Source organism: Nerophis ophidion, linkage group LG06, assembly GCF_033978795.1.
Source record: "Nerophis ophidion isolate RoL-2023_Sa linkage group LG06, RoL_Noph_v1.0, whole genome shotgun sequence".
Lineage (NCBI taxonomy): Eukaryota > Metazoa > Chordata > Actinopteri > Syngnathiformes > Syngnathidae > Nerophis > Nerophis ophidion.
In genome coordinates, this window is record NC_084616.1 from 39,858,149 (window position 1) to 39,883,519 (window position 25,371).

General features: G+C 38.6%; 1 protein-coding gene across 8 annotated transcripts in view; it reads right to left on the reverse strand.

Moving 5' to 3' along the window:
* The window catches only part of espn (espin), a 91,076-nt gene that overhangs the window by 57,579 nt on the left and 8,126 nt on the right, over positions 1–25,371 (reverse strand). For all 8 annotated transcript variants that reach the window (XM_061903754.1, XM_061903749.1, XM_061903752.1 and 5 more), the window contains exon 2: positions 18,812–19,005. In XM_061903754.1, coding sequence (XP_061759738.1) covers positions 18,812–19,005 — 194 coding nt within the window. The remainder of the gene's footprint in view (positions 1–18,811; positions 19,006–25,371) is intronic.

Genomic DNA, 25,371 nt, shown 5'->3' on the forward strand with positions numbered 1-25,371 from the left:
AAAAAAACGCCATTGCATTGGGACAGATTCCGATGTTTTTAGACACATTTACTAGTATAATTCTGGGAAATCCCTTGTCTTTCTATTGTGTTGCTAGTGTTTAAGTGAGTTTAATAGTACCTGATAGTCGGAAGTGTGTCTCCACGGGTGTCTTGACGCGCAGTGTCTCAGGGGAGTCGACGGCAGCTATGGACGGCACAAGCTCAGCTTTTCTTCGGTAAGAACTGACTTTTTAACCACAATTTTCTCACCGAAACCTGCTGGTTGACGTGTGGTCGGGATCCATGTTCTCTTGACCGCGCTCTGATCCATAGGAAAGTTTCACCTCCAGGAATTTTAAACAAGGAATCACCGTGTGTTTGTGTGGCTAAAGGCTAAAGCTTCCCAACTCCATCTTTCTAATGTGACTTCTCCAATATTAATTAAGTTTTAAGTCTACATAACGTAGACAACAGCGCACATACTACTTAGTATGGTAATTGATTGCTACTGTATTCACTCCACTAACAATGAGCACATGGCTAATTAATATGGTAATTTATTCACGTGTGGATCGAGACTTCGAGAGAGAGAGAGAGGGAGAGAGAGAGAGAGAGAGAGAGAGGGGCTGCGAATCACTGCGTGAGGTAGGTAACGTTAGCCAACAACAATTTGTTAATTACATTATTTTGATTTTTATTTGACTCAAACTGTAACTCCTAGATGGATTTAAGAATGTTATTCGCCCGCAGCAAGAAGCAGCAGGAATGAGAGATGTAAGTGAAGTCCTAGCTAGCTAGGCAACATCGTCTTAAGTTGATGTTAAGTTAGCTAACGTTATTCCTTGTATCAAGACAAACATATTCATTTGCTGTACGAGCTGTCGGGGGAATTTCCAATGAACATGAAACATAATGTTGGTTATTGTCTGCTGGTTCTGCATCAATGATGATTTGGAGTAAGCATATGTGAGTTGAGTGCTTCTCAAATTGTTTATCTTCAGGAAGAAAAACATTTTTCCATATCATCAAGTCGTGAGCCAATTTTTAAATCATTCAAGTTTATTTCACAGAAAAATAGCACAGTAGACTTGTCTTGTTAATCGGTGCGACTATGACTAAAATAATCTTGTTTTGTCACCAGAAAAATGGCTTCAGCTAAAGCATCTGGTTTTGTTTCCAGAAAAAATAGTAACATTTCTGTATTTGTTTTCAGAAAGATGGCTAAAAATATCGGGTTTTGTTGCCACATTTAGATTTTTTTTTAAATATATTTCCATGTCTGTCCTGAGTCCTCCTCCAACTTGTTAGTCGGTTTGCCTTTTGCTAAAATACTCACTAATAGTCACTAGAAAAAAGGCTAAATAATCTGGTTTTGTTTCCACAATTTGATTTTTTTTCTCCCTAAACTTTTTTTTTTCATGCACACATCTGACTGCGACTCACTGAAAATGACACACAATCCACTTTTATGTCACGACCCAGAGGTTGGGAACCACTAGTCAACTGTATAACAGTTACTGTAATATTTCCATGTCTGTCGAGAGTGATTGACCACTTTGCAAAAATGAAAAAAAGACGTCACAGTTTGCTTCTCAGAAAATTATTCCCTAAACAGACACACAACAGTTGTTCATCTATTCTTCTACTGTGGCCTTATTGTTTTGTGTATATTTTATAGTTTTGTGTATCTGAAATAGGATTAGCCACATTGCCATAAATGGAAATTAAATAATATAAAAGAACCCAGAGATATAGGGGGTCTTTATTTTTTGTTTTTCTTTTGTAGATGTTAAATTTGCAGATGATTACTGCAATATATATTTCAAAAAGATTCATTGCTCTTCCTTTTTGCTTTTACCAGTAGCAGTTTAGAAGTCTGGAGTAAAAAGTGCACAAGTAGGTCAAATGCATTAGTTAATTTCAGGTGGTTAATCAAAGATCCATACAACATAATCTGATATGATTTCATAGTTTAAAGCACTATTTATGTATTTTTTATGATAAATAAGTGCTAAAAATGTTTTTGCTTGCGCGCTTTGCACGCTCACATGAATTATTTGTGCCCCAGTACAGTATTAGGTCTAGTGACGCCCCTGGTAGTAGTGGGTTTCAGTAAGCCTTTAAAACAACATGGGCAACATCATAAAAATTATACAAAGTGGATTAAAAATGATAGATAAAAAGTGCATTAATTCAAAGCTTTACTAAAAGAGAAGTTTTCAAATGTTTATTAAAAAGTTTCAGCACAGTCAATATCACGATGGGACTGGTGCAAATTGTTCCAAAGTCTAGGAGCTATAGCCTGGCATGCCACATCTCCGCAGGTTTTAAAACAAGTTTTTGGGATCTTTAGAAGACCCTGGCCTGAAGACCAGAGGCTGCGCCCTGAGGAGTAGGGGCATAGCAAATCAGCGATGTACTGAGGGGCCCCACCATGCAACGCACGGAATGTCAGGAGTCAGACTAAAATCTTAAACTCAATGCGTAATTTAACTGGAAGTCAATGAAGACTGGTTAGAACGGGGGTGATATGGGCATTTTGACTGAAGTCTCTAGAGTTTAAAAAGTCAAAAACCTAATAAAAGTTTTTACACGCGTTGTAAAAAGCTGATTTCAACCAAATCCAACCAATATTTAGTTTTTCAGTGCATCTAAACATATCAAGCGTGTGTTTATGACGATGTTGAATTTAAAGTGAGAGTGGTCCTGTAAGAATCTCGGGGATCAGGGCCCAGAATTTGGTGCTGGGCGACAGTTAACATTACCTCTTGCTTTCAAGCTTGGCAGCGTTTACAAATGTTTCATAGATAATTAATTACACTTTCATTAATGCACTAAAAAATAATCACAGGTTGAAACAATTCAGCAGCAGCTACAAGTGCTCAAAGCAGATATCATTTTCCATTACTAAGTAACTGTTTAAAAAACTTGACTTGTCTAAAAGGTCAACGGGAGTCTTAGAATGGTAATGTTTTAGTGTTTTTTTTTTATGTCAATTGGACTTAGCACATCAAATTTATGTCCGACCATCTGCAAATGAAACCGTTTTTGTTAATGTACGCTACGCTCTAACAGCTTGCTGCACCGATTTGTTTTCTGTCATTAGAGTGCCAGGTACTAAACTGATGATGTAACACAAGGATCATGTTATCCTCGCGATTTCTCAACTAGAACAAAAAGCGTCCAGCCATCCAATTACCTCTTAAAACTCACAGCTACAAATTTGCCTCTTGTAATAAATCCCGAGACAAGAATTCTTATCTCCTCGCTGCAAAGTTCCAAGCTAAACAATGCCGGCGGCCAAGAGAAGCCTCGGCTATTCAAACGTATTTGTTTTCCTCATTATCTTATCGCCGGTTGGCGCTACAGTGTGTCGCTGTGGAGATGGTGGCAAACAGTAAGAGTGGGAGGGGCCGGAGCGAGAAGAGAGAATGGGGCCCGGCTATCAGGGAGCTACCGTGTCCCTGGGGCTCATTAAATTTTCAACAACTATGCACCTGCCTTGGGTGCCCTTTACTAAATATTGGAGCAGTTTATTGAAATGATGAAATGTACAAAGTGGTTTCATTTTAATACATTATTTTACAAGTTTAGTTTTGCAAATGTTTTAAATTCATCACTTTTGTTGTATTGTAGTTGGTCATGCAGGTGCAGATCTCCATGCTTTATGTCCTCATAGTATGATTAGTGTTTATTGCGTTCATAATTGCTATAAATGCATTAATAGACTTCTCTGTCTTAAATACTCTAATGCAGTGTTTTTCAACCTTTTTTGAGCCAAGGCATATTTTTTTCATTGAAAAAATGCAGAGGCACACCACCAGCAGAAAACATTCAAAAGGAAACTCAGCAGCTGATATTGACAGTAAAAGGTTGTTCTCGCAAGTGTTGGATATGAATATGATATGACCAGAGGTGGGTAGTAACGCGCTACATTTACTCCGTTACATTTACTTGAGTAACTTTTGGGATAAATTGTACTTCTACGAGTAGTTTTTATGCAACATACTTTTACTTTTACTTGAGTATATTTATAGAGAAGAAACGCTACTTTTACTCCGTTCCCTTTATCTACATTAAGCTCGCTACTCGTTACTTTTTTTATCGATCTATTAATGTTTGTTTTGGTTAATGACAGAGCTTCAAAGTAACGTATGCCTGCGTTTCACCAATCACATGCAGTCACTGGTGATGTTGGACCAATCAAACAGAGCCAGGCGGTCACATGACCGTGATACGTAAAACCCGACTTAAACATTTTGACAAACTTATTGGGGTGTTACCATTTAGTGGTCAATTGTACGGAATATGTTCTGTACTGTGCAATCTAATAATAAAAGTTTCAATCAATCAATCAAAAGTGTAAAGGAAAAAAGACACTTTTTATTTCAACCGTACTTCCCGTCAAAAGCCTAAAGACTGATCGCACAGTTCCTGTCTTCACAATAAAAGCGGCGCTCCATTGCGCCTGCGTTAACAAAATAAGAGTCTCCGAAAGCCAGCGCAAACAAGCTAGCAAGCTACGGAGTTTGCCGCCAATGTTTTTCTTGTAAAGTGTATAAAAACAAATATAGAAGCTGGACAGATAAGATGCCAAAAACCAATGACTTTCATGTGGTATTAGACAGGAAAGAGGAACTTTTTTTCTCCTCCATTTGAAAACATAGACGTCTGATTCCAATCAATGCAAGTCATCAGAATCAGGTAATACACCAACTTATATTCTTGTCTTCATGAAAGATAGGAATCTATATGTTAAACATGCATGCTTATTCATTAAAACACCTTCAACATGTGAACAAAAACGGCAAAATAAATAAATATAAATTATATACTGTATATATAAATGTATGTATATAAATGTATGTATATATATATATATATATATATATATATATGATATGTGTGTGTATAAATGATTTGTGTGTGTATGTATGATATGTGTGTGTATAAATGATATGTTTGTGTATGTATATGTATAGATGAGGTAGATCACCTCGACTTGGTCATTTACTATGTAATTGATAAACGTTGCAAAACTTTTTGGGGTGTTACCATTTAGTGGTCAATTGTACGGAATATGTACTGTACTGTACAATCTACTACTACAAGTTTTAATCAATCAATCAATCAATCAATCAATCAATCAATCAATCAAATCAATGAATGCCTACTGAAGCTATGGTGCTGTTAAGTTATTGTGGCTCAATGTGCCATTTTTTTATTTTATTTTAATGTACTATTATTTAATATATATTATTGTTTTAGTTGCTTTAGAGATATTCCTGGCTCTGAATTTGCTCATTGCTATTTTTATGTTTTTGTGCATTATTTGTTGCCGTAATCAGGTTACTCATCAGTTACTCAGTACTTGAGTACTTTTTTCACAACATACTTTTTACTTTTACTCAAGTAAATATTTGGGTGACTACTCCTTACTTTTACTTGAGTAATAAATCTCTAAAGTAACAGTACTCTTACTTGAGTACAATTTCTGGCTACTCTACCCACCTCTGGATATGACCTACTCAGTGGCCTAGTGGTTAGAGTTTCCGCCCTGAAATCGGTAGGTTGTGAGTTCAAACCCCGACCTAGTCATACCAAAGACTATACAAATGGGACCCATTACCTCCTTGCTTGGCACTCAGCATCAAGGGTTGGAATTGGGGGTTAAATCACCAAAAATTATTCCTGGGCAAGGCCACCGCTGCTGCTCACTGCTCCCCTCACCTCCCAGGGGGTGAACAAGGGGATGGGTCAAATGCAGAAAACAAATTTCACCACACCTAGTGGTACTCATTGGTACTTTAACTTTAACAAATCATAAATAAACATGCATCACTATAGCTCTTGTCTCACAGTACTGTCACAACCTGTCACATCACACATTGACCTATTTGGAGTTTTTTGGTGTCTTCCTCTGTGTAGTGTTTTAGTTCTTGTCTTTCGGTGACTTTTCCTGTTTGGTTAGTATTTTCCTGAATATCAGCGCACACATTGTGATTCATCAAGACTGATCACTGTTCTGCAGGCGCTATTTTGGACCTTTAGCTAGTACCTATGTGTCACATAGACAGGTCTGGACTACAGGCAGGCCAGTCTATGTGACACATAGGTACTAGATAATCAAGAATATTTAAGTTGTTGCTGTCCTTCTTTGTGGGGACATTGTTGATTGTCATGTCATGTTCAGATGTACTTTGTGGACGCCTTCTCTGCTCTACACGCTGTAAGTCTTTGCTGTCCTCCAGCATTCTGTTTTTGTTTTCTTTGCAGCCAGTTCAGTTTTAGTTTTGTTTTGCATAGCCATCCCTAAGCTTCAATACCTTTTCTTAGCGGCACTCGCCTTCTGTTTCTTTTTGGTTTAAGCATTAGATACCTTTTGACCTGCACGGTGCCTCCCGCTGTCGCCTGCATTATGTCATCAGGACAAACCAATTAGCTACCTGCTGCCATCTATTGATATAGAAGAGTATTATACAGTTACTCTGCCAAGCTCTAGACCGCACGGACACTCAACAACGGCACATTATTTGCGGATTACTATAACTACTGGTTTGCAAAAAATATTTTTAACCCAATTAGGTGAAATTACAGACTGTATCTCATGGTGGTTGAAAAACACTGCTATGATGCACAATCTTTTTTAACAACAGCCTAAATACAGGGTGTAGCACCCCTACTGTAGGATAGCAGGTTAGTACAACAATTTAGATTACTAGGTTCTTGGCCGTATAATTGAGATACTCGAAATGAGACGTTTTGTACGTAGTGGACCACAGAACAGCTGCTGGCAAATTTATTGCACAATAATAAACAACAACACATGAACAGTGTGCTTTTTGAATTGAAAATACCCCTAAAATAAAATAGAGCTCTGTTACAAAAATCAAAACAGAAAAAATAGAAGAAATGTCCCTTTTAAATTTGAATTCTACCCGGGTAGTACTGAATTGAACACTGTCTATATTCCTTTGTCGGGAATCCTTAGTTCTTTTGTAATCCGTTATTCCATATTGATTCGGTTCGATACTTGCGACTCTGATGGTAGATCAGTTCAGTAATTGGTCACTGCAGAGGGTGGAGACCGATGTAGCTGGCCACACCACATCCAAACGCTCCCTCTCCGCAGACTCTCACTCACTGGGACTGGCTCGCCATCAAACTCAAGTCCAGCTTGGACCCAGACTTCAGGATCACACAAAAAACCAATCTGCACATAGCAGTACAGAATGTAATCAATTAGAATACTCTTTTTACTCTTAGTTCTCTTCCATATGGTACCATATTAACTTCAATTTTAAATCAATAAACACAGTTACTCATACATATGAATACTGGTCGGTTCACACTGTACTCCATATAAGTCTGTAAGACTTTAACAGCAGCATCAAATCATGAAAACTATAGTAGCTTCACTTCTTACTTAAGAATCCAATGAATGAAATGAGTTACATCCCTTTAAGGAATTTTACCTTTATATCTTTAAATTATGAACCGTGAAATATAACTTTTTAAACCATCACATAATAAAATAAATGATTATTTAACTGAAATCATATTTTGGTCATCATGTATTATAATGAGTATCATTTTAACTGCATCAATTGAATAAATGAAATGTATCAACAGTTCCCCTTTAAGCAGCATGACAAGGCTGTTTTAGCAGCATTGGAATGAATGCAGCTCCTCTGCTCGCTGCATGAGGCTGAACACAGTTACATTGAATAAACCTCTCTTTTACACAAAACAAAAATACAATAAAGTTATTCAACTGCAACATGCTAACATGTCACAAGGCATTATCTCAAGACATCATATTACTCCAATTGGTTTTGTACATCTTAATTCTGTGTCTTATCAGATCCCTCTCTTCAGCATTAACAGAGTGGCTAGGCTAACAGGTTTGCTAACAGCAATGTATTGTAGGCCTCACTCACAAATTAACACTTACTGGAGTTCTCAGCAGCACAAAGCACAGCAATCCAACTCCCACTGGAACCCGGCTATCTTATGCTGCTTTTCCAACACTCGGTCACAGAAGTAACAAGTATTTTTAACTTTTAAACTTTGTCTTTGAAATACAATGATGACTCGTGTCTTCACTCGGTGACGTTCAGTGAAGAAGTGACTGGAATAACAAAAGCGCATGCGCCCTCTACTGGCCAACATGTGAATAACGTGCTGTGTGCATGTATCATTAGTTTAACCCGGTAGTGAACACATGACTTTGACACATAAATTAACATTTTAAGTGACCAAAGTGACTTTTGGCACACCATAAATTAGAAATAAATAATAAGAGAATATATTAGTGACACTATATTTCCATATGGGTTACACAGGGGCTTTGTTTATTCCAAGTCTGCCAAAACAAGAATGCTCAGATGTTTCTGCTGTAATCTGTCTGAGTGTATGTCGCGAGTCCAACACCTTTGAACTGCAAATGGTTAGATTGATTTGTGCCGTTTCGGTTGTTGAAACGCTCTCTGTGTTGAGTTTGGTCTATCGGTCCAGTATGGCCGTTCCAATGTGGTGTTCATGTCCCCATGGCAATCATTCAGTCTACTTAAGCAAGAGTTATCTTCGCAAACCATAGTCGGGGCTGACTCTGCATTGATTAGAGAAAATTTGTGATGATAATTCTGCAGCCTCTGTATGTCTGAATACTGAAGAGTTGGTTTCTGGGTTCAACTCTATTTGTTTACAAATACTGGACACGATCGCTCCTTTCAAGTACCGCTGCTCTAAAGCCACGCCTCAGCCCTGGTTGAACGACGTCACTTGTGCAGCCAGGCGTAAGTGTCGGATAGCAGAGAGAAAGTGGAAAAAAGACAGGCTGCATGTGTCCTTTGCCATTTTTAAAGAAAGCCTGCTTTCCTTTCAGGTGACTGTCAAAGCAGAGATGAATATGTATCTATCTCAGATTATAATTTCTAATTGTAACAACCCCAGAGTTCTGTTCAAATGTATTAACACTGTCATTGATGCTCCCAAATCTGTTGGTTTAGATGCTTCTTTTGAATTCTGTGAAAATTGTCCCCATTTTTTCACTGACAAAATTGTGTCAACTAGAGCCAGTTTATCCCAGCCTTATATGACCCTTCTGTTCCTCTGCATTTCTCTTGTTTTCCATCAGTTTGAGTCCTTTTCTTTTTTGAATGACACAGTTAGTCATATGAAGCCCTCTGGTTCTCCTGCAGATTCCCTCCCACCTCGCCTGTTTAAGGAGGTACTTGCTGCTACTGGATCAAGTGTCCTTAACATTATCAATAGTAGCCTCTCTTCTGTAACAGTTCCAGTAGAGTTTAACATGCGGTGGTACGACCTCTACTTAAAAAAACCAAGCCTTGACCCCTCTGTCCTCTCTAACCTTAGACCTATCTCTAATCTTCCATTCATTTCCAAAATATTAGAGAACGTTGTCTACAGTCAGTTGTTGCCCTTCTTAGAGGATAATGGTATCACTGAGCTGCGATGAGGTGGCGACTTGTCCAGGGTGTACACCGCCTTCCGCCCGATTGTAGCCGAGATAGGCACCAGCGCCCCCCGCGACCCCAAAAGGGAATAAGCGGTAGAAAATGGATGGATGGATGGTATCACTGAGCTGTTCCAGTCGGGTTTTAAAGCCCTTCACAGCACAGAGTCAGCGCTTTTAAAAGTTTTTAATGATATCCTCCTGTCAACTGATTCTGGTAAATATGTTGTCCTGGTGCTTTTAGATCTGTCTGCTGCGTTCGATACCATCGACCACGCCACCCCAATCACTCGTCATGAGAACTGTGTGGGTATTAAGGGCGCCGCCCTCAACTGGTTGAGGTCGTACCTAACCGACAGGAGTTTCTGTGTAAAAATAGACAGTTTTATGTCTTCCACAGCTGCTTTACCACATGGGGTCCCCCAGGGCTCTATCCTTGCCCCAATCTTATTTGCGCTTTACCTTCTCCCCCTTGGTTCTATTTTTAGGAAGTACAGTATTGCATTTCATTTTTAATGCCGATGATTGCTAGATCTATTTTCCCATGGCACAAAATAACACAGTTCAACGTCTCCATGACTGCCTGCACGACATCAAAGCCTGGCTTTCAGCTAACTTCCAGAGCCTAAATGAAGACAAAACAGAAGTTTTGTTGTTCGGTCCAAGTCGCTCTCCCTAACCCAACGTTGACCTCGGCACTCTGACCCCGTATCTCAACGACTGTGTCACAAACCTCAGGGTAAAGTTCGACTCAGATTTTAAATTCGAAAAACAATCAGCAGCGTCGATCAAAAAAATCTTTGACCAATTATGCCAAATAGCGAAAGTGAAATCACTTCTATCAGGACATTATCTCGAGAAATTAATCCACGCGTTTATCTGGAATCGTTTAGACTACTGCAATGCCCGTATGTAGGCATTGGCCAGGCCTCCCTCGCCCGCCTGCAGCTCGTGCAGAACTCTGCTGCTCGTCTGCTAACACAGACCCGCAGACGTGAGCACATCACCCCTCTATTAGCGTCCCTTCACTGGCTCCCTGTGTGTTACCGAATCAATTTGAAACTTCTCTTATTTGTTTTTAAATGTCTAAACAACCTCGCGCCAACATATCTCTCCGACCTCCTTCAGCCTTACTGCCCCACCCGATCCCTAAGATCGGGTGGGGCAGTAAGGATTGTAGTAATACTGACGGTCCCTGACACAAGGCTGAAGCTTAGAGGTGACAGAGCATTCGCCGCTGCTGCTCCCAAGCTCTGGAACGACCTACCTCTGAATGTTAGACAAGCCTCCTCTCTTCCTGTTTTTAAATCTCTCTTAAAAACGTACTTTTATTCCATGGCTTTTAACACTGAGTGATATCCATTCTGCAATGGTGCCCCATTATTCACCTGCTGTGAACCTGTTTTTATGTTTTATTTATTGTATTTTATTGAGTTAATTTTTATCATGTTCTGTTTGTGTTGTGTTGTGTTTGCTTGGTTCTCGTTTTTAACCTGCCCATTGTAAAGCACTTTGGCTACCCCTGTGGTAAATTTTAAATGTGCTTTATAAATAAAGTTGATTTGATTTGAATAGGTGGTAATCCCATAGTGCATCCTAATATATTAGATCTAATGCACATGCACTGTATGGCAGTGTTTCTCAACCTTTTTTGAGCAAGGCACATTTTTTTCATTTAAACAAATCCGGAGGCACACTACCAGCAGAAAACATTAAAAAATAGAACTCAGCAGCTGATATTGACAATAAAAAAGTCGCTCTTCTTCTCACAGCAAAAAATAATCACAACCTAAGTGCCCTTAAAAAAATAAAGGAGCTGGTCGGATCTCTCGGTGAGGTAGCTCGCTGCAGTCAGTCAAATTTTAGATCTGTCTGCATTACGTTATTTACAATAAATAAAACAATTATCGATTATTGACGATTACAAATCGATTCAAAAATCGTCCTTGTCTGAATTGCGATGCATCTAAAAATCTATTTTTTGCCCCCACCTTTAACATATATACCGTATTTCCTTAAATAGCCGCCGGGGCGCTAATTAATTTCAAACCTCTTCTCACTCCTGCGCTTATTCAAGGCATGTTGTAAAAGTAATCAGGCGCTAATAATTTTAAAACCTCTTCTCACCCCTGCGCTTACCAATGGCATGCAGTAAAACAAAATTATTTAAATTAAAAAAAGATTAAAATTAATAAAAAAGAGTCTTCTGCGGCCCGGTGGTTGAGGACCACTGCTCTACAACATGTCATCGCGCCCGCCTTAACACCATGTTATCTGCATGCCGGCCGGACGCATGCATTTTGCTGCTTCTCATACGAGATTGCAAAGCATACTTGGTCAACAGCCATAGCGTTTACACTGAAGGTTGTGATATAAACAACTTTAACAATCTTACTAATATGCGCCACACTGTGAACCCTAACCAAACAAGAATAACAAACACATTTCTGGAGAACATCGGCTCTGTAACACATTAGAAAAGCAACATAACAATTACCCAGAATGCCATGCATCCATGACTCTTGGCTATATTATATACGCACCCCCAACCCCGCCCACCTCAACCGACGCACAGAGGGGGTGGGGAGGAGAGGCGGGGTTTGGTGCTAGCGGGTGTTTAATATAGCCAAGAGTCATGGATGCATGGCATTCTGGGTAATTGTTATGTTGCTTTTATAATGTGTCACAGAGCAGATGTTCTCCCGAAATGTGTTTGTTATTCTTGTTTGGTGTGGGTTCACAGAGTATGGCGCACATTAGTAAGAGTGTTAAATTTGTTTTATATCACGTCCTTCAGTGTGATCTGTATGGCTGTTGAACAAGACCCCTGGTTTACACATAGTACAAGCAAAAAAAACAAACTCCCCCGCCATTTTAAAAATGACGACAGGGGAAGCGTCACTCGTGACGTCACGAATTTGACCCGGCGGTAATAGTAATCATGCGCTAATCATTTTGGGAAGCGAGTTTGACCCGGCAGTAATTCAAGGCAGGCGCATATTACATGCCCGGCGGCTATTCAAGGAAATACGGTATGTATATATATTTGTTGTTGTCGTTTTCTTTTTAACCCAATGTGGCCCCCAAGTCAAAAAGTTTGAGGACCCTTGATATAAAGTATATTGTTATATAATCTAGAGCAGTGGTTCTCAACCTTTTTTCAGTGATGCACCCCTGTGAACATTTTTTAAATTCAAGTACCCCCTAATCAAAGCAAAGCATTTTTGGTTGAAAAAAAGAGATAAATAAGTAAAATACAGCAATATGTCATCAGTTTCTGATTTATTAAATTGTATAACAGTGCAAAATATTGTTTATTTTTAGTGGTCTTTCTTGAACTGTTCGGAAAAAAAAGATATAAAAATAACTAAAAACTTGTTGAAAAATAAACAAGTGATTCAATTACAAACAACGATTTCTACACATAGATGTAATCATCAACTTAAAGTGCCTTCTCTGTGGATTTTAACATCGATCCATCTGGATTCATCAACTTGATCAACATTTCTTCACAAAAAAAATAAATCTTTTACATCAATATTAATGGAACATGTCCACAAAAATGAATATCGCATTGTTGCATTTCTTTTCACAGTTTATGAACTTACATTCATATTTTGTTGAAGTATTATTCAATAAATATATTTATAAAGGATTTTAGAATGTTTGCTATTTTTAGAATGTTTTTAAAAAAAATCTCACGTACCCCTTGGGATACCTTCAAGTACCCCCAGGGGTACGCGTACCCCCATTTGAGAACCACTGGTCTAGAGTATATTCAACTCTCTTATTGTCCTATGAGTAGATATGTTCAAATTATTGCCGCAATATAAAAGTTGTACATGAAAATAATTCTCGAGAAGTTACATAACCAGCTCATGAAAGTTGCGACTTTTTTCTACAGAAATAAATCGCTAAGAGGTTTTTTACAACAGGATTTAAGTATTTAGATTGCAACACTGGTGTCCCCATAGCAAAGTTCAGCTAAATTCCTGGCCAGTGCCAGACAATAAAGGACATTAGACACTTTGAGCTCCAAAGCTTATTCATTCTGGTGTTTTTACAACAGCCCTGACTTGTTTACTAAGCACTGCACAAGAATCAACTTGGACAAAAGGAATGTAACAGTTTAACTTCCTACATTACTCCTGCTTCCATGCAAAGCAAATATTACTCATTTACTAAGTTTCTTATCTATAAGTGTAACCAATGATCTCAGAAGTCAGGAGTGTTTATATTCTGCCAATTAGGTGTATTATAAACCATGTGCTACTGTACCCCATCTCTATTGTAGTAAGTAGTGGACTCAAACCCCTGATTTGCAATGCGTCAAACAAGCTGGCCTATTACATGAGATCACAGCATACCTCACAACTACTACCTTATGTGAGTTTTTTCTTCGGCTTATTTGTTACAAGGCATATTTGTTTACCATGAATTGAGTAACGTGGACCCCGACTTAAACAAGTTGAAAAACTTATTCGGTTGTTACCATTTAGTGGTCAATTGTATGGAATATGTACTGTACTGTGCATTCTACTAATAAACGTTTCAATCAATCAATCAATCAAAGGCCTATTCCAAAAGTGGATAACTGTGTATGACCTAGCATACCTCTCAATAGTCTCATATCGTCAAGCTTTTTATGGATAATATGCACATTTTGCTTTTTTGGGGGGGATTTTTGTGCTACACTCCAAAACATAATTGTGTAGTTAAAAACTCAGAAGTGTCAGTAATCCATGCCCTACATCAGTGGTTCTCAAATGGGGGCATGCGTACCCCTGGGGGTACTTGAAGGTATGCCAGGGGGTACGTGAGATTTTTTTTAAATATTCTAAAAATAGCAACAATTCTAAAATCCTTTAAAAATATATTTATTGAATAGTACTTCAACAAAATATGAATGTAAGTTCATAAACTGTCAAAAAGAATACAACAATGCAATAGTCAGTGTTGACAGCTAGATTTTTTGTGGACATATTCCATTAACATTGATGTTAAAGATTTTTTTTTGTGAAGAAATGTTTAGAATTAAGTTCATGAATCCAGATGGATCTCTATTACAATCCCCAAAGAGAGCACTTTAAGTTGATGATTACTTCTATGTGTACAAATCTTTATTTATAATTGAATCACTTGTTTATTTTTCAACAAGTTTTTAGTTATTTTTTATATCCTTTTTTCCCAAACAGTTCAAGAAAGACCACTATAAATGAGCAATATTTTGCACTGTTATACAATGTAATGAATCAGAAACTGATAACAAAGTGCTGTATTTTACTTCTTTATCTCTTTTTTTCAACCAAAAATGCTTTGCTCTGATTAGGGGGTACTTGAATTAAAAAAAATGTTCACAGAGGGTACATCACTGAAAAAAGGTTGAGAACCACTGTCCTCCATGGTTAAAATCAATGAAAACTACAATTCTCAGAATGCCAAGGTAAAATGGCTGCCAAATTACTAATTGAAGGCACCTGAAAAGGAAGGAAGTTCAATCAGACTCATCCACCAACAACCTACATGGAAAAAAGAACAGCAAGCAGCCACAACCGTAAGATCCACTCAACAAGTTTCACCAAACACACCAATAGTCGGTGAATATGAGTCTTTATTTAATGATGATCAAAATGCTTTGTCTTATATGCTTAACTTCTACTTGCAAGTTTGTTAATTTGCCTTCTAAACTCTTTTCATTTGTTTATTTAAACTACTGGCTTATTTTGTAGTGGTTTGGATGTCGTCCTCTTGCTACTTATCAAGCTCCGCTTCAGGATCATCCTTTCTGAGGTCAGCCTCCAGACCAATATTGTAGTTTTCGTTTGTATCCACCACTGACCTGAATCGGTCGGCAAATTAAGCGAATTCCTCATTTAGTTCAGATTGCAGCTTGCTGCCTGCTCCTCGAGATTAAGTTGGCATTTTGGTGAAGCTGCTCTTGGCAATCGTCTTCTCCTGCTTCAGGATCTTGACTGGCTTCCCCAATACCTCTTCTGCCATCATTATTTCCTTTCTTCCGGCGTACACAGATTTTCTGGATCTTGAAGCCCTTAATCTCCAGTCCAGGACTCCTTCGCTGGTTTACAACTGTTAAGTTCCACTCTTCTACTCCAAAAAGGACAACTCACATTTTCAAATTGATAAACTTTAATTTTTTCCACTTGTAGAATTGTTGGTTTCTTTTCAGTTGATCTTCAAAATCATCAGTAAATTGTAAACCTTTAAACCACAGTAACAAAGATGTTACGATGTGATTACACAGGTATTTTCAAACAATTTTTAACAAACGCTTTTAAATGTCTGAATGTTTTAAACTTTCTATATAATGTTTGAACTTTTAGCAAGAGTTAAACATGAATTTATCCTTATAAACTTCTGAATACTGTTCGAAACTTTCAACATATTATTTTAACTTTAAACATTAAACCATAAGCTTAGACTTTAAACCTTTTAGCTTAAACCATTTAACATTTTAATTAAAGCTTTAAACTTTTACGTGTGCTTTCAACTGGTCAAACAAATTATGCAATCAATGCTCAAAGTGTAATGCAATAATTCAACTTGAACCCAAGCGGTTTAAACAAACAAATGAAGAGAGTTCAGAAAGCAAATTAACAAGCTTGCATGTACAAGTTAAGCATATAAGACGAAGCATTTTGATCGTCATTAAATGAAGAAGCATTTTCACCGACCATTGGTGTTTTTGGAGAAACTTGTTGAGTGGATCTTGCAGTTGTGGCTGCTTGCTGTTCTTTCTTCCTTGTAGGTTGTTTGGTGAATGAGTCTGACTGAACCATCCTTTTCAGGTGCCTTTAATTAGTAATTTGGTGGCCATTTTACCTCGGCATTCTGGGAATTGTAGCTTTCATTGATTTTGACCATGTAGGGCATGGATTACTGACAATTCTGAGTTTTTAACTCCACAATATTAACAAACAAAGTCACGTGAAAGCTTAAAGACTGACATGTCAAAAACAACTTATCCAAAAACCCGAAACCAGTGAAGTTGGCACGTTGTGTAAATCGTGAATAAAAACCGAATACAATGGTCTGCAAATCCTTTTAAACCAATATTCAATTGAATAGACTGCAAAGACAATATACCTAAAATTCGAACTGGAAAACTTAATTTTTGCAAATATTCGCTCATTTGGAATTTGATGCCTGCAACTTGTTTCACAAAAGCTCGCACCAGTGGCAAAAAACTGAGGAAGTTAAGGAATGCTCATCAAACACTTATTTGGAACATCTTACAGGTGAGCAGGCTAATTGAGAACAGGTGGGTGCCATGATTGGGAATAAAAGCAGCTTCCATGAAATGCTCAGTCATTCACAAACAAAGATGGGGCGAGGGTCACCACTTTATGAACAAATACATGAGCAAATTGTCGAACAGTTTTAGAACAACATTTCTCAACGAGCTATTGCAAGGAATTTAGGGATTTCACCATCTACGGTCCGTAATGTCATCAAAAGGTTCTGAGAATCTGGAAAAATCACTGCACATAAGCGATGATATTATGGACCTTCGATTCCTCAGGAGGTACCGCGTCAAAAACTGACATAAGTGTGAAGAAGATATCACTACATGGGCTCAGGAACACTTCATAAAACAACTGTCAGTAACTACAGTTTGTCGCTACATCTGTAAGTGCAAGTTAAAACTCTACTATGCAAAGCGAAAGCCATTAATCAACAACACCCAGAAACGCTGCCGGCTTCGCTGGGCCCAAGCTCATCTAAGATGGACTGATGCAAAGTGGAAAAGTGACTTGTGGTCTGACGAGTCCACATTTCAAATCATATTTGGAAACTGTGGACGTGGCGTCCTCCTGAACAAAGAGGGAAAAAAACATCCGGATTGTTATAGGCGCAAAGTTCAAAAGCCAGCATCTGTGATGGTATGGGGGTGTATTAGTGCCCAAGGCATGGGTAACTTACACATCTGTGAAGGCACCATTATTGTTGAAAGGTACATACAGGTTTTGGAGCAACATATGTTGTCATCCAAGCAACGTTATCATGGACGCCCCTGCTTATTTCAGCAAGACAATGCCAAGCGACGTGTTATAACAGCGTGGCTTTGTAGCAAAAGAGTGCGGGTACTTTCCTGGCCCGCCTGAAGTCCAGACCTGTCTCCCATCGAAAATGTGTGGCGGACTATGAAGCATTAAATACGACAGCGGAGACCCCGGACTGTTGAATGACTGAAGCTCTACATAAAACAAGAATGTGAAAGAATTCCACCTTCAAAGCTTCAATAACTAAGTTTCCTCAGTTCCCAAACGTTTATTGAGTGTTGTTAAAAGAAAAGGTGATGTAACACAGTGGTGAACATACCCCTTCCCAACTACTTTGGTGTTCTGTGATCTGACGAGTCCACATTTCAAATTGTTTTTGAAAACCGTGGACGTTGTGTTGTCCAGAACAAAGAGGAAAAGAACCATTTGGATTGTCCTAGGTGCAAAGTTTAAAAGTCAGCATCTGTGGTGGTATGGGGGTGTATTAGTGCCCAAGGCATGGGTAACTTACACATCTGTGAAGGCACCATTAATGCTGAAAGGTACATACAGGTTTTGGAGCAACATATGTTGCCATCCCAGCTACTTTATCATGGACGCCCCTGCTTATTTCAGCAAGAAAATGCCAAGCCACATGTTACAACAGCGTGGCTTCATAGTAAAAGAGTGCAGGTACTTGACTGGCCTGCCTGTAGTCCAGACCTGTCTATGTGACACATAGGTACTAGATAAAGATCCAAAACAGCGCCTGCAGAACAGTGATCAGTCTTGATAAATCACAATGTGTGTGCTGAATGATTACATTTGTATCACCTCCTCCCAATATTGTTGCCGTCGTGCTGATTAGCATATACTCTGCATATTCGTGAAGACAACCGGGCTAAATGGATTGTGCTTCCTATTCTGCTTACCTCAGAGACAAAGTCCTCTGCTCACAAGTTTACTACATCAGTGCTATGAACTTTACACTTGTTTTAGTAAACCAAACCTTTAGTAGATCATGCCCCAAGTGTTAAAAAGTGAAAGATAGTTTGCAAACGCTGCATTAGGTTACAACTGGATAATTCAACCTTAGATATTCTACTATATTTGGATAAAATCCTATCCATTGGTGCATGTGTGTTTTATGTAAGCAGTGTATGCTCAACATAAATCCTGCATAAGCTCTAAACCTAAATCACTATGAGAAGTGGGAAAAAAAAGTGGAAACAATTAATACGTCAAAAGCTTATCCAACATAGAAGTCAGTCTGACCGCTGTTTTGAGGAGGCAGACAACACAGCTTATCAACCCCACCTCCTGCCGAGATAAAGCCGTCTTCTTGTTCTTACTTTGAGCTGTGCCCCAGTAGCAGTCGCAGCGAGGACAGGTCTCCCTTGGCAGCAGCGTAGTGAACAGGTAGGGCCCCTGTGTCGGTGGGGGCCGCAGGGTCTGCCTCCCCACTCTTGAGCAGCCAATCTGTGATCTCGTGATGACTGAAGCGGGAGGCAAGGTGGAGAACGGTGGCACCAGAACTGTCCTTGTCCTGGAAACAAAATATACTGGGCTATTTTTGGTTTTTGGGCTGAGTTGTCCATTCAAACCCTTGTAGAATTTGAAAATCTTAATAATGTCATTGCCGTCACACCACAGGAATAATAAATCTAGGCAGACATAATCTGAAAGGTCAAAGATAATTAAAGCCAAAACAACAAGTTATTGCAGATACAATGTAAACAAATGCATTTTAAGTGTTAATGGCGCACATATCGGTCGAAAATGTATGTTTATAGTGGGATTGTAAGTAGGGCTGGGCGATATGGCCTTTTATTAATATCTTAATATTTTTAAACCATGCTACAATACATTATATATATCTCGATATTTTGCCTTAGCCTTGAATTAACACTTGCATATAATCACACCAGTATGATGATTCTATGTGTCTACATGATTACATTCTTGTCACATACTACATTAATATATGCTCATTTTAAACTCTCATGCAGAGAGGGAAATCACAACAAAGTCAATTTACCAAAATTGTATTTATTAAGCAGTGGCACAAATATCTATGTAATTTCCAAAACAGAAAGTGCAAGATTGGCAGAAAATTTTTAAAACAAGCTATTAGTGCACTTTTGTGCATGATGTCACTAAGATGACATATCAAAACAACACTAAATTAAAGTGGACTTTTTGTACAGAACATCACTACAATAGTTTAAAACAAAGTGCACTTTTGTGCATGATGTCACACAAGATATATCAATAACTATGAAATAAAAATTAGCTGCAAAATACGAAATCAAATAGTGTATGTCCTTCGCTATGTGGTATATTACTGCGGACATTATCTCCTTTTGTTGTTGACTATCTTTTTCATACAGAGTTGATGTGGAAATGGTTGCTTTGGCATTTTGTTGGTGTGGCACCGAACGGAGATGTTGACAAGCAGAGTTTCAAGCAGTCATTATTGTCTAGCAGGTGACTTTTCAAATGATGCTACAAATTAGTAGTGCCACTACTTTTTGTAGCAGCGCCTTTGCTGCATACTTGATATATTACGGTTGTCTGTTCAACATCTTCCCGCTTGAAGCCAAACCACCGCCGGACGATGGGCCCCGTGCTGTTTTGCTTGGAAATGAATTCTTCCTTCATTTGTTACCAGATTTTCACCTTTTTCTCTCGTATTACCACTCGCACCACTCCGCTAGCATCACAGCTAACCTTACCCATGTTGCTACCTCTCTGCTCCGCGGAAGCATATGACGTTGTAACAAGGTGCGCTTGTTTTATGTCTCTTTGAGAAGGACAAGAAAGAGTGAGAAACGCTTGTAGTGTAATGCCCGCAGCTAAAAGCAATTGCATGACAATAAATTCATTTTTCAAATCGCACAGACACAAACCCGTGATATATCGAGTATATTCGATACATCGTCCAGCCCTAGTTGTACGTATTAGTATTAGTATAGTACCGCGGAACTACTGAATCATATTCAGGAAGAGGTGTTTTAAGGCATGGTGATTAATGTCTCTTCGCAGTGTTGTAACTACTTCTAAGTCTCTACTCCCTGTCTGCATGGCAACGATACTTGAAATAAATGTACTATATGTCGCCATGCAGACAAGGAGTAGTATGTCCGATCATTGAATTTGGACTTTGAACACATGTGAATGAAGGGCATACTTAGTCAACAGCCATACATGTCACACTGGGGGTGGCCGTATGAACAACACTAACACTGTCATAAACATTTGCCATTTAGTGAAACCACACTAAACAACAATGACAAACACATTTTGGGAGAATATTTTCACCGCAACGCAACATAAACACTTCCCAGAATTCCCTGCAGCACCAACTCTTCCCGGACGCTACAATATAAACAAACGCCATTGGTGGATCTACACCTAACATCCACTGTAATGATACTAAGTCATGGAGCGTATCTAATCGATACTACTATGATTACATCGATATTTTTTAGCATCACAAAATCTTATTTCATTTTTTTTTCACAAAATCTTATTTCTTTCTTTCTTTTTTTTTCTATATTACGTTTATAAACTCAGGAAATATGTCCCTGGACACATGAGGACTTTGAATAGGACCAAAGTATGATCCTGTGACTACTAGGTAGCGGATTGATAACCAAATTTGTGGCATCATCCAAAACTAATGTAAAGTATCAAACAACAGAAGAATAAGTGATTATTACATTTTAACAGAAGTGTAGATAGAAAAAAGATAAAATAACCAGATATTAACAGTAAATGAACAAGTAGATTAATAATTAATTTTCTACCACTTGTTCTTAATAATTTTGACAAAATAATAGAATGATAAATGACATACGTCAGCAGACTAATTAGGAGCCTTTGTTAATTGTTATGCTTAAGTTGCAAGAATAAATATTAGTTAATTTGAGCTTATCACTGCTAGTCTGCATCATACTGACGCAGAACGAGTCTAACGCCAGCTATCCATCCATCCATCCATTTCCTACCACTTATTCCCATTGGGGTCACGGGGGGTGCTGGTGCCTATCTCAGCTACAATCGCTCGGAAGGCGGAGTACATCCTGGACAAGTCGCCACCTCATCGCAGGGCCAACACAGATAGACAGACAACATTCACACTCACATTCACACACTAGGGCCAATTTAGTGTTGCCAATCAACCTATCCCCAGGTGCATGTCTTTGGAAGTGGGAGGAAGCCGGAGTGCCCGGAGGGAACCCACGCATTCACGGGGAGGACATGCAAACTCCAAACAGAAAGATCCCAAGCCCGGGATTGAACCCTGACTACTCAGGTCCTTCGTATTGTGAGGCAGACGCACTAACCCCTCTTCCACCGTGAAGCCATTAACACCAGCTAAAGATGTTAAAATATTATCTCAAAGACAAACATTTTTTCATGAAAATATAGAGAAGCTGCAGGTGGTGTGTTTGACGGAAAAGCCGCTGAAAGGACATGCCGTTGAAGTGCGCTGTCCAAGGTAAATACAGTACGTTATTATTACATACAGTAACTTCAAAAAAACTGTGCTGTAGTTTTTAAAGTACATTATATTGTATTGTTTTTATACAATATTCCTTATCTAAAAATATTATTTCTCTATTAAAGGCATGTTGCATGTCAAAACGGCGCTGTTCAATTCATTTCATAACCAATTAAGCTTGTAAATTAAGGTATACTACCGTATATGCAGGAAATAAATCCTTTTTTGGCAGCTTTCGTGACATCCATCCATCCATTTTCTACCGCTTGTCCCTTACGGTACACCCTGGACATGTCGCCACCTCATCACAGGGCCAACACAGATAGACAGACAACATTTACACTCACATTCACACATTAGGGCCAATTTAGTGTTGCCAATCAACTTATCCCCAGGTGCATGTCTTTGGAGGTGAGAGGAAGCCTGAGTACGCGGAGGGAACCCACGCAGTCACGGGGAGAACATGCAAACTCCGAGCCCAGGATCGAACCCAGGACCTTCGTATTGTGGGGTATACGTACAAACCGCTTTTTTCACTGTTCTGCCCCCATTTCTTTTTCCCTGTTCCTTTCATGACATACATAAGTAAAATACGGTAAATCAAATAATCCACACAAAAAGGCCGTCTGCTGTTTGTATGGTTGTTTTATTATTGCTCTCTATATTTACCAGCTTGGATTTGACTAAAAGCTTCTAAAATATACTTTTAAAGAGGGGTGTTGTCCCACACAGAGGTAAAGAGCAGAGAAACAGCACTTAGAATGCATGTTCTCATAAATATGTCTCATTTTTGCATTCGACCAAACAAATCGCAGCAGAACATGTGTATGAACACAACTTAACCCATAATTTACATAGCCTAAAATGGAGTTTTAGTAATATAGTAATTTCTGCTATCCAACTGGTGGTCTAGGGGCCACATCCGGCGGGGGAATTACATCATATTGGCCACCCCACAAAAATTATTGAGTGCTCCTGAAGTAAAAAGGATCTGTGTAAACACATCGGCAGATCCTTGCATTAAAATTTGTGCCTCCCACAGTCCAGCGTCCACTGCAATGGATACGTGGGTTTTTGCATAATAGGACATGTTTTAATGTCATTTCTAACTCTGACAAATGAAACAGAACAAAAAAAAAAAGCCCTCTCCAGAGAAAGGTGCATGGTTCTCAAAATAAGAATAACAGTGAAGGGAGTAGTCCAGCACCCGATTTTAGCTCTATGGAAAAGTGGCCCCTGGAACAGTTAAGTTGAATAGCCCTGACATATAGTGTAAATCAGGGGTGCCCAAACTTTTTGACACAGGGGCCGCATTGGGTTAAAAAAATTTGGCCGGGGGCCCAGCTATCTACAAACCCCGTTTCCATATGAGTTGGGAAATTGTGTAAATGTAAATGTAGGTGTAAATATAAACGGAACATAATGATTTGAAAATAATTTTCAAACCATATTCAGTTGAATATGCTACAAAGACAACATATTTGATGTTCAAACTGATGAACATTTTTTTGTTGTTGCAAATAATCATTAACTTTAGAATTTGATGCCAGCAACACGTGACAAAGAAGTTGGGAAAGGTGGCAATAAATACTGATAAAGTTGAGGAATGCTCACCAAACACTTATTTGGAACATCCCACAGGTGTGCAGGCTAATTGGGAACAGATGGGTGCCATGATTGGGTATAAAAGCAGCTTTCATGAAATGCTAAGTAATTCACAAACAAGGATGGGGTGAGGGTCACCAATTTGTAAGCAAATTATCGAACAGTTTTAGAACAACATTTCTCAACGAGCTGTTGCAAGGAATTTAGGGATTTTATCATCTACAGTCCGTAAAATCATCAAAAGGTTCAGAGAATCTGGAGAAATCACTGCACGTAAGCGATTATATTACGGACCTTTGATCCCTCAGGCTGTACTGCATCAAAAACCGACATCAGTGTGTAATGTATATCACCACATGGGCTCAGGAACACTTCATAAAACCACTGTCAGTAACTACAGTTGGTTGCTACATCTGTAAGTGCAAGTTAAAGTTCTACAATGCAAAGCGAAAGCCATTTATCAACAACAACCAGGAATGCCGTCGGCTTCGCTGGGCCTGAGCTCATCTAAGATGGACTGATGCAAAGTGGAAAAGTGTACTGTGGTCTTACGAGTCCACATTTTAAATTATATTTGGAAACTGTGGACATGGTGTCCTCCGGAACAAACAGGAAAATAACCATCCGGATTGTTATAGCCGCAACGTTTAAAAGCCAGCATCTGTGATGGCATGTGGGTGTATTAGTGCCCAAGGCATGGGTAACTTATACACCTGTGAAGGCACCATTATTGTTGAAAGGTTCATACAGGTTTTAGAGCAACATATGTTGTCATCCAAGCAACGTTAACATGGACGCCCCTGCTTATTTCAGCAAGACAATGCCAAGCCACGTGTTACAACAGCGTGGCTTCGTAGTAAAAGAGTGCAGGTACTTTCCTGGCCCGCGTGAAGTCCAGACATGTCTCCCATCGAAAATGTGTGGCGCATTATGAAGCGTAAAATACAACAACAAGACTGTTGAACAACTTAAGCTTTACATCAAGCAAGAATGGTAAAGAATTCCACTTTCAAAGCTTCAACAATTAGTTTCCTCAGTTCCCAAACGTTTATTGACTGTTGTTAAAAGAAAATGTGATGTAACACAGTGGTGAACATGCCCTTTCCCAACTACTTTGGGATGTGTTGCAGCCATTAAATTCTAAGTTAATTATTATTTGCAAAAAAAAAAATTGTATGAGTTTGAACATCAAATATCTTGTCTTTGTAGTGCATTCAATTGAATATGGGTTGAAAAGCATTTGCAAATCTTTGTATTCCGTTTATATTTATATCCAACACAATTTCCCAACTCATATGGAAACGGGGTTTGTATATATGTTTATATATCTATATATATATATATCTATATATATCTATATATATCTATATATATCTATATATATCTATATATATCTATATATATCTATATATTTATATATAGATATATATAGATATATATAGATATATATATATATAATATACACATATACAAAGTGGGGCAAAAAGTATTTAGTCAGCCACCGATTGTTCAAGTTCTCCCACTTAAAATGACAACAGAGGTCTGTATTTTCATCATAGGTACACTTCAACTGTGAGAGACAAAATGTGGGAAAAAAAATCCAGGAATTCACATTGTAGGAATTAAAGAATTTATTTGTAAATTATGGTGGAAAATAAGTATTTGTTCAATAACAAAAATTCAACTCAATACTTTGTAATATAACCTTTGTTGGCAATAAGCGAGGTCAAACGATTACTATAGGTCTTTACCAGGTTTGCACACACAGTAGCTGGTATTTTGGCCCATTCCTCTATGCAG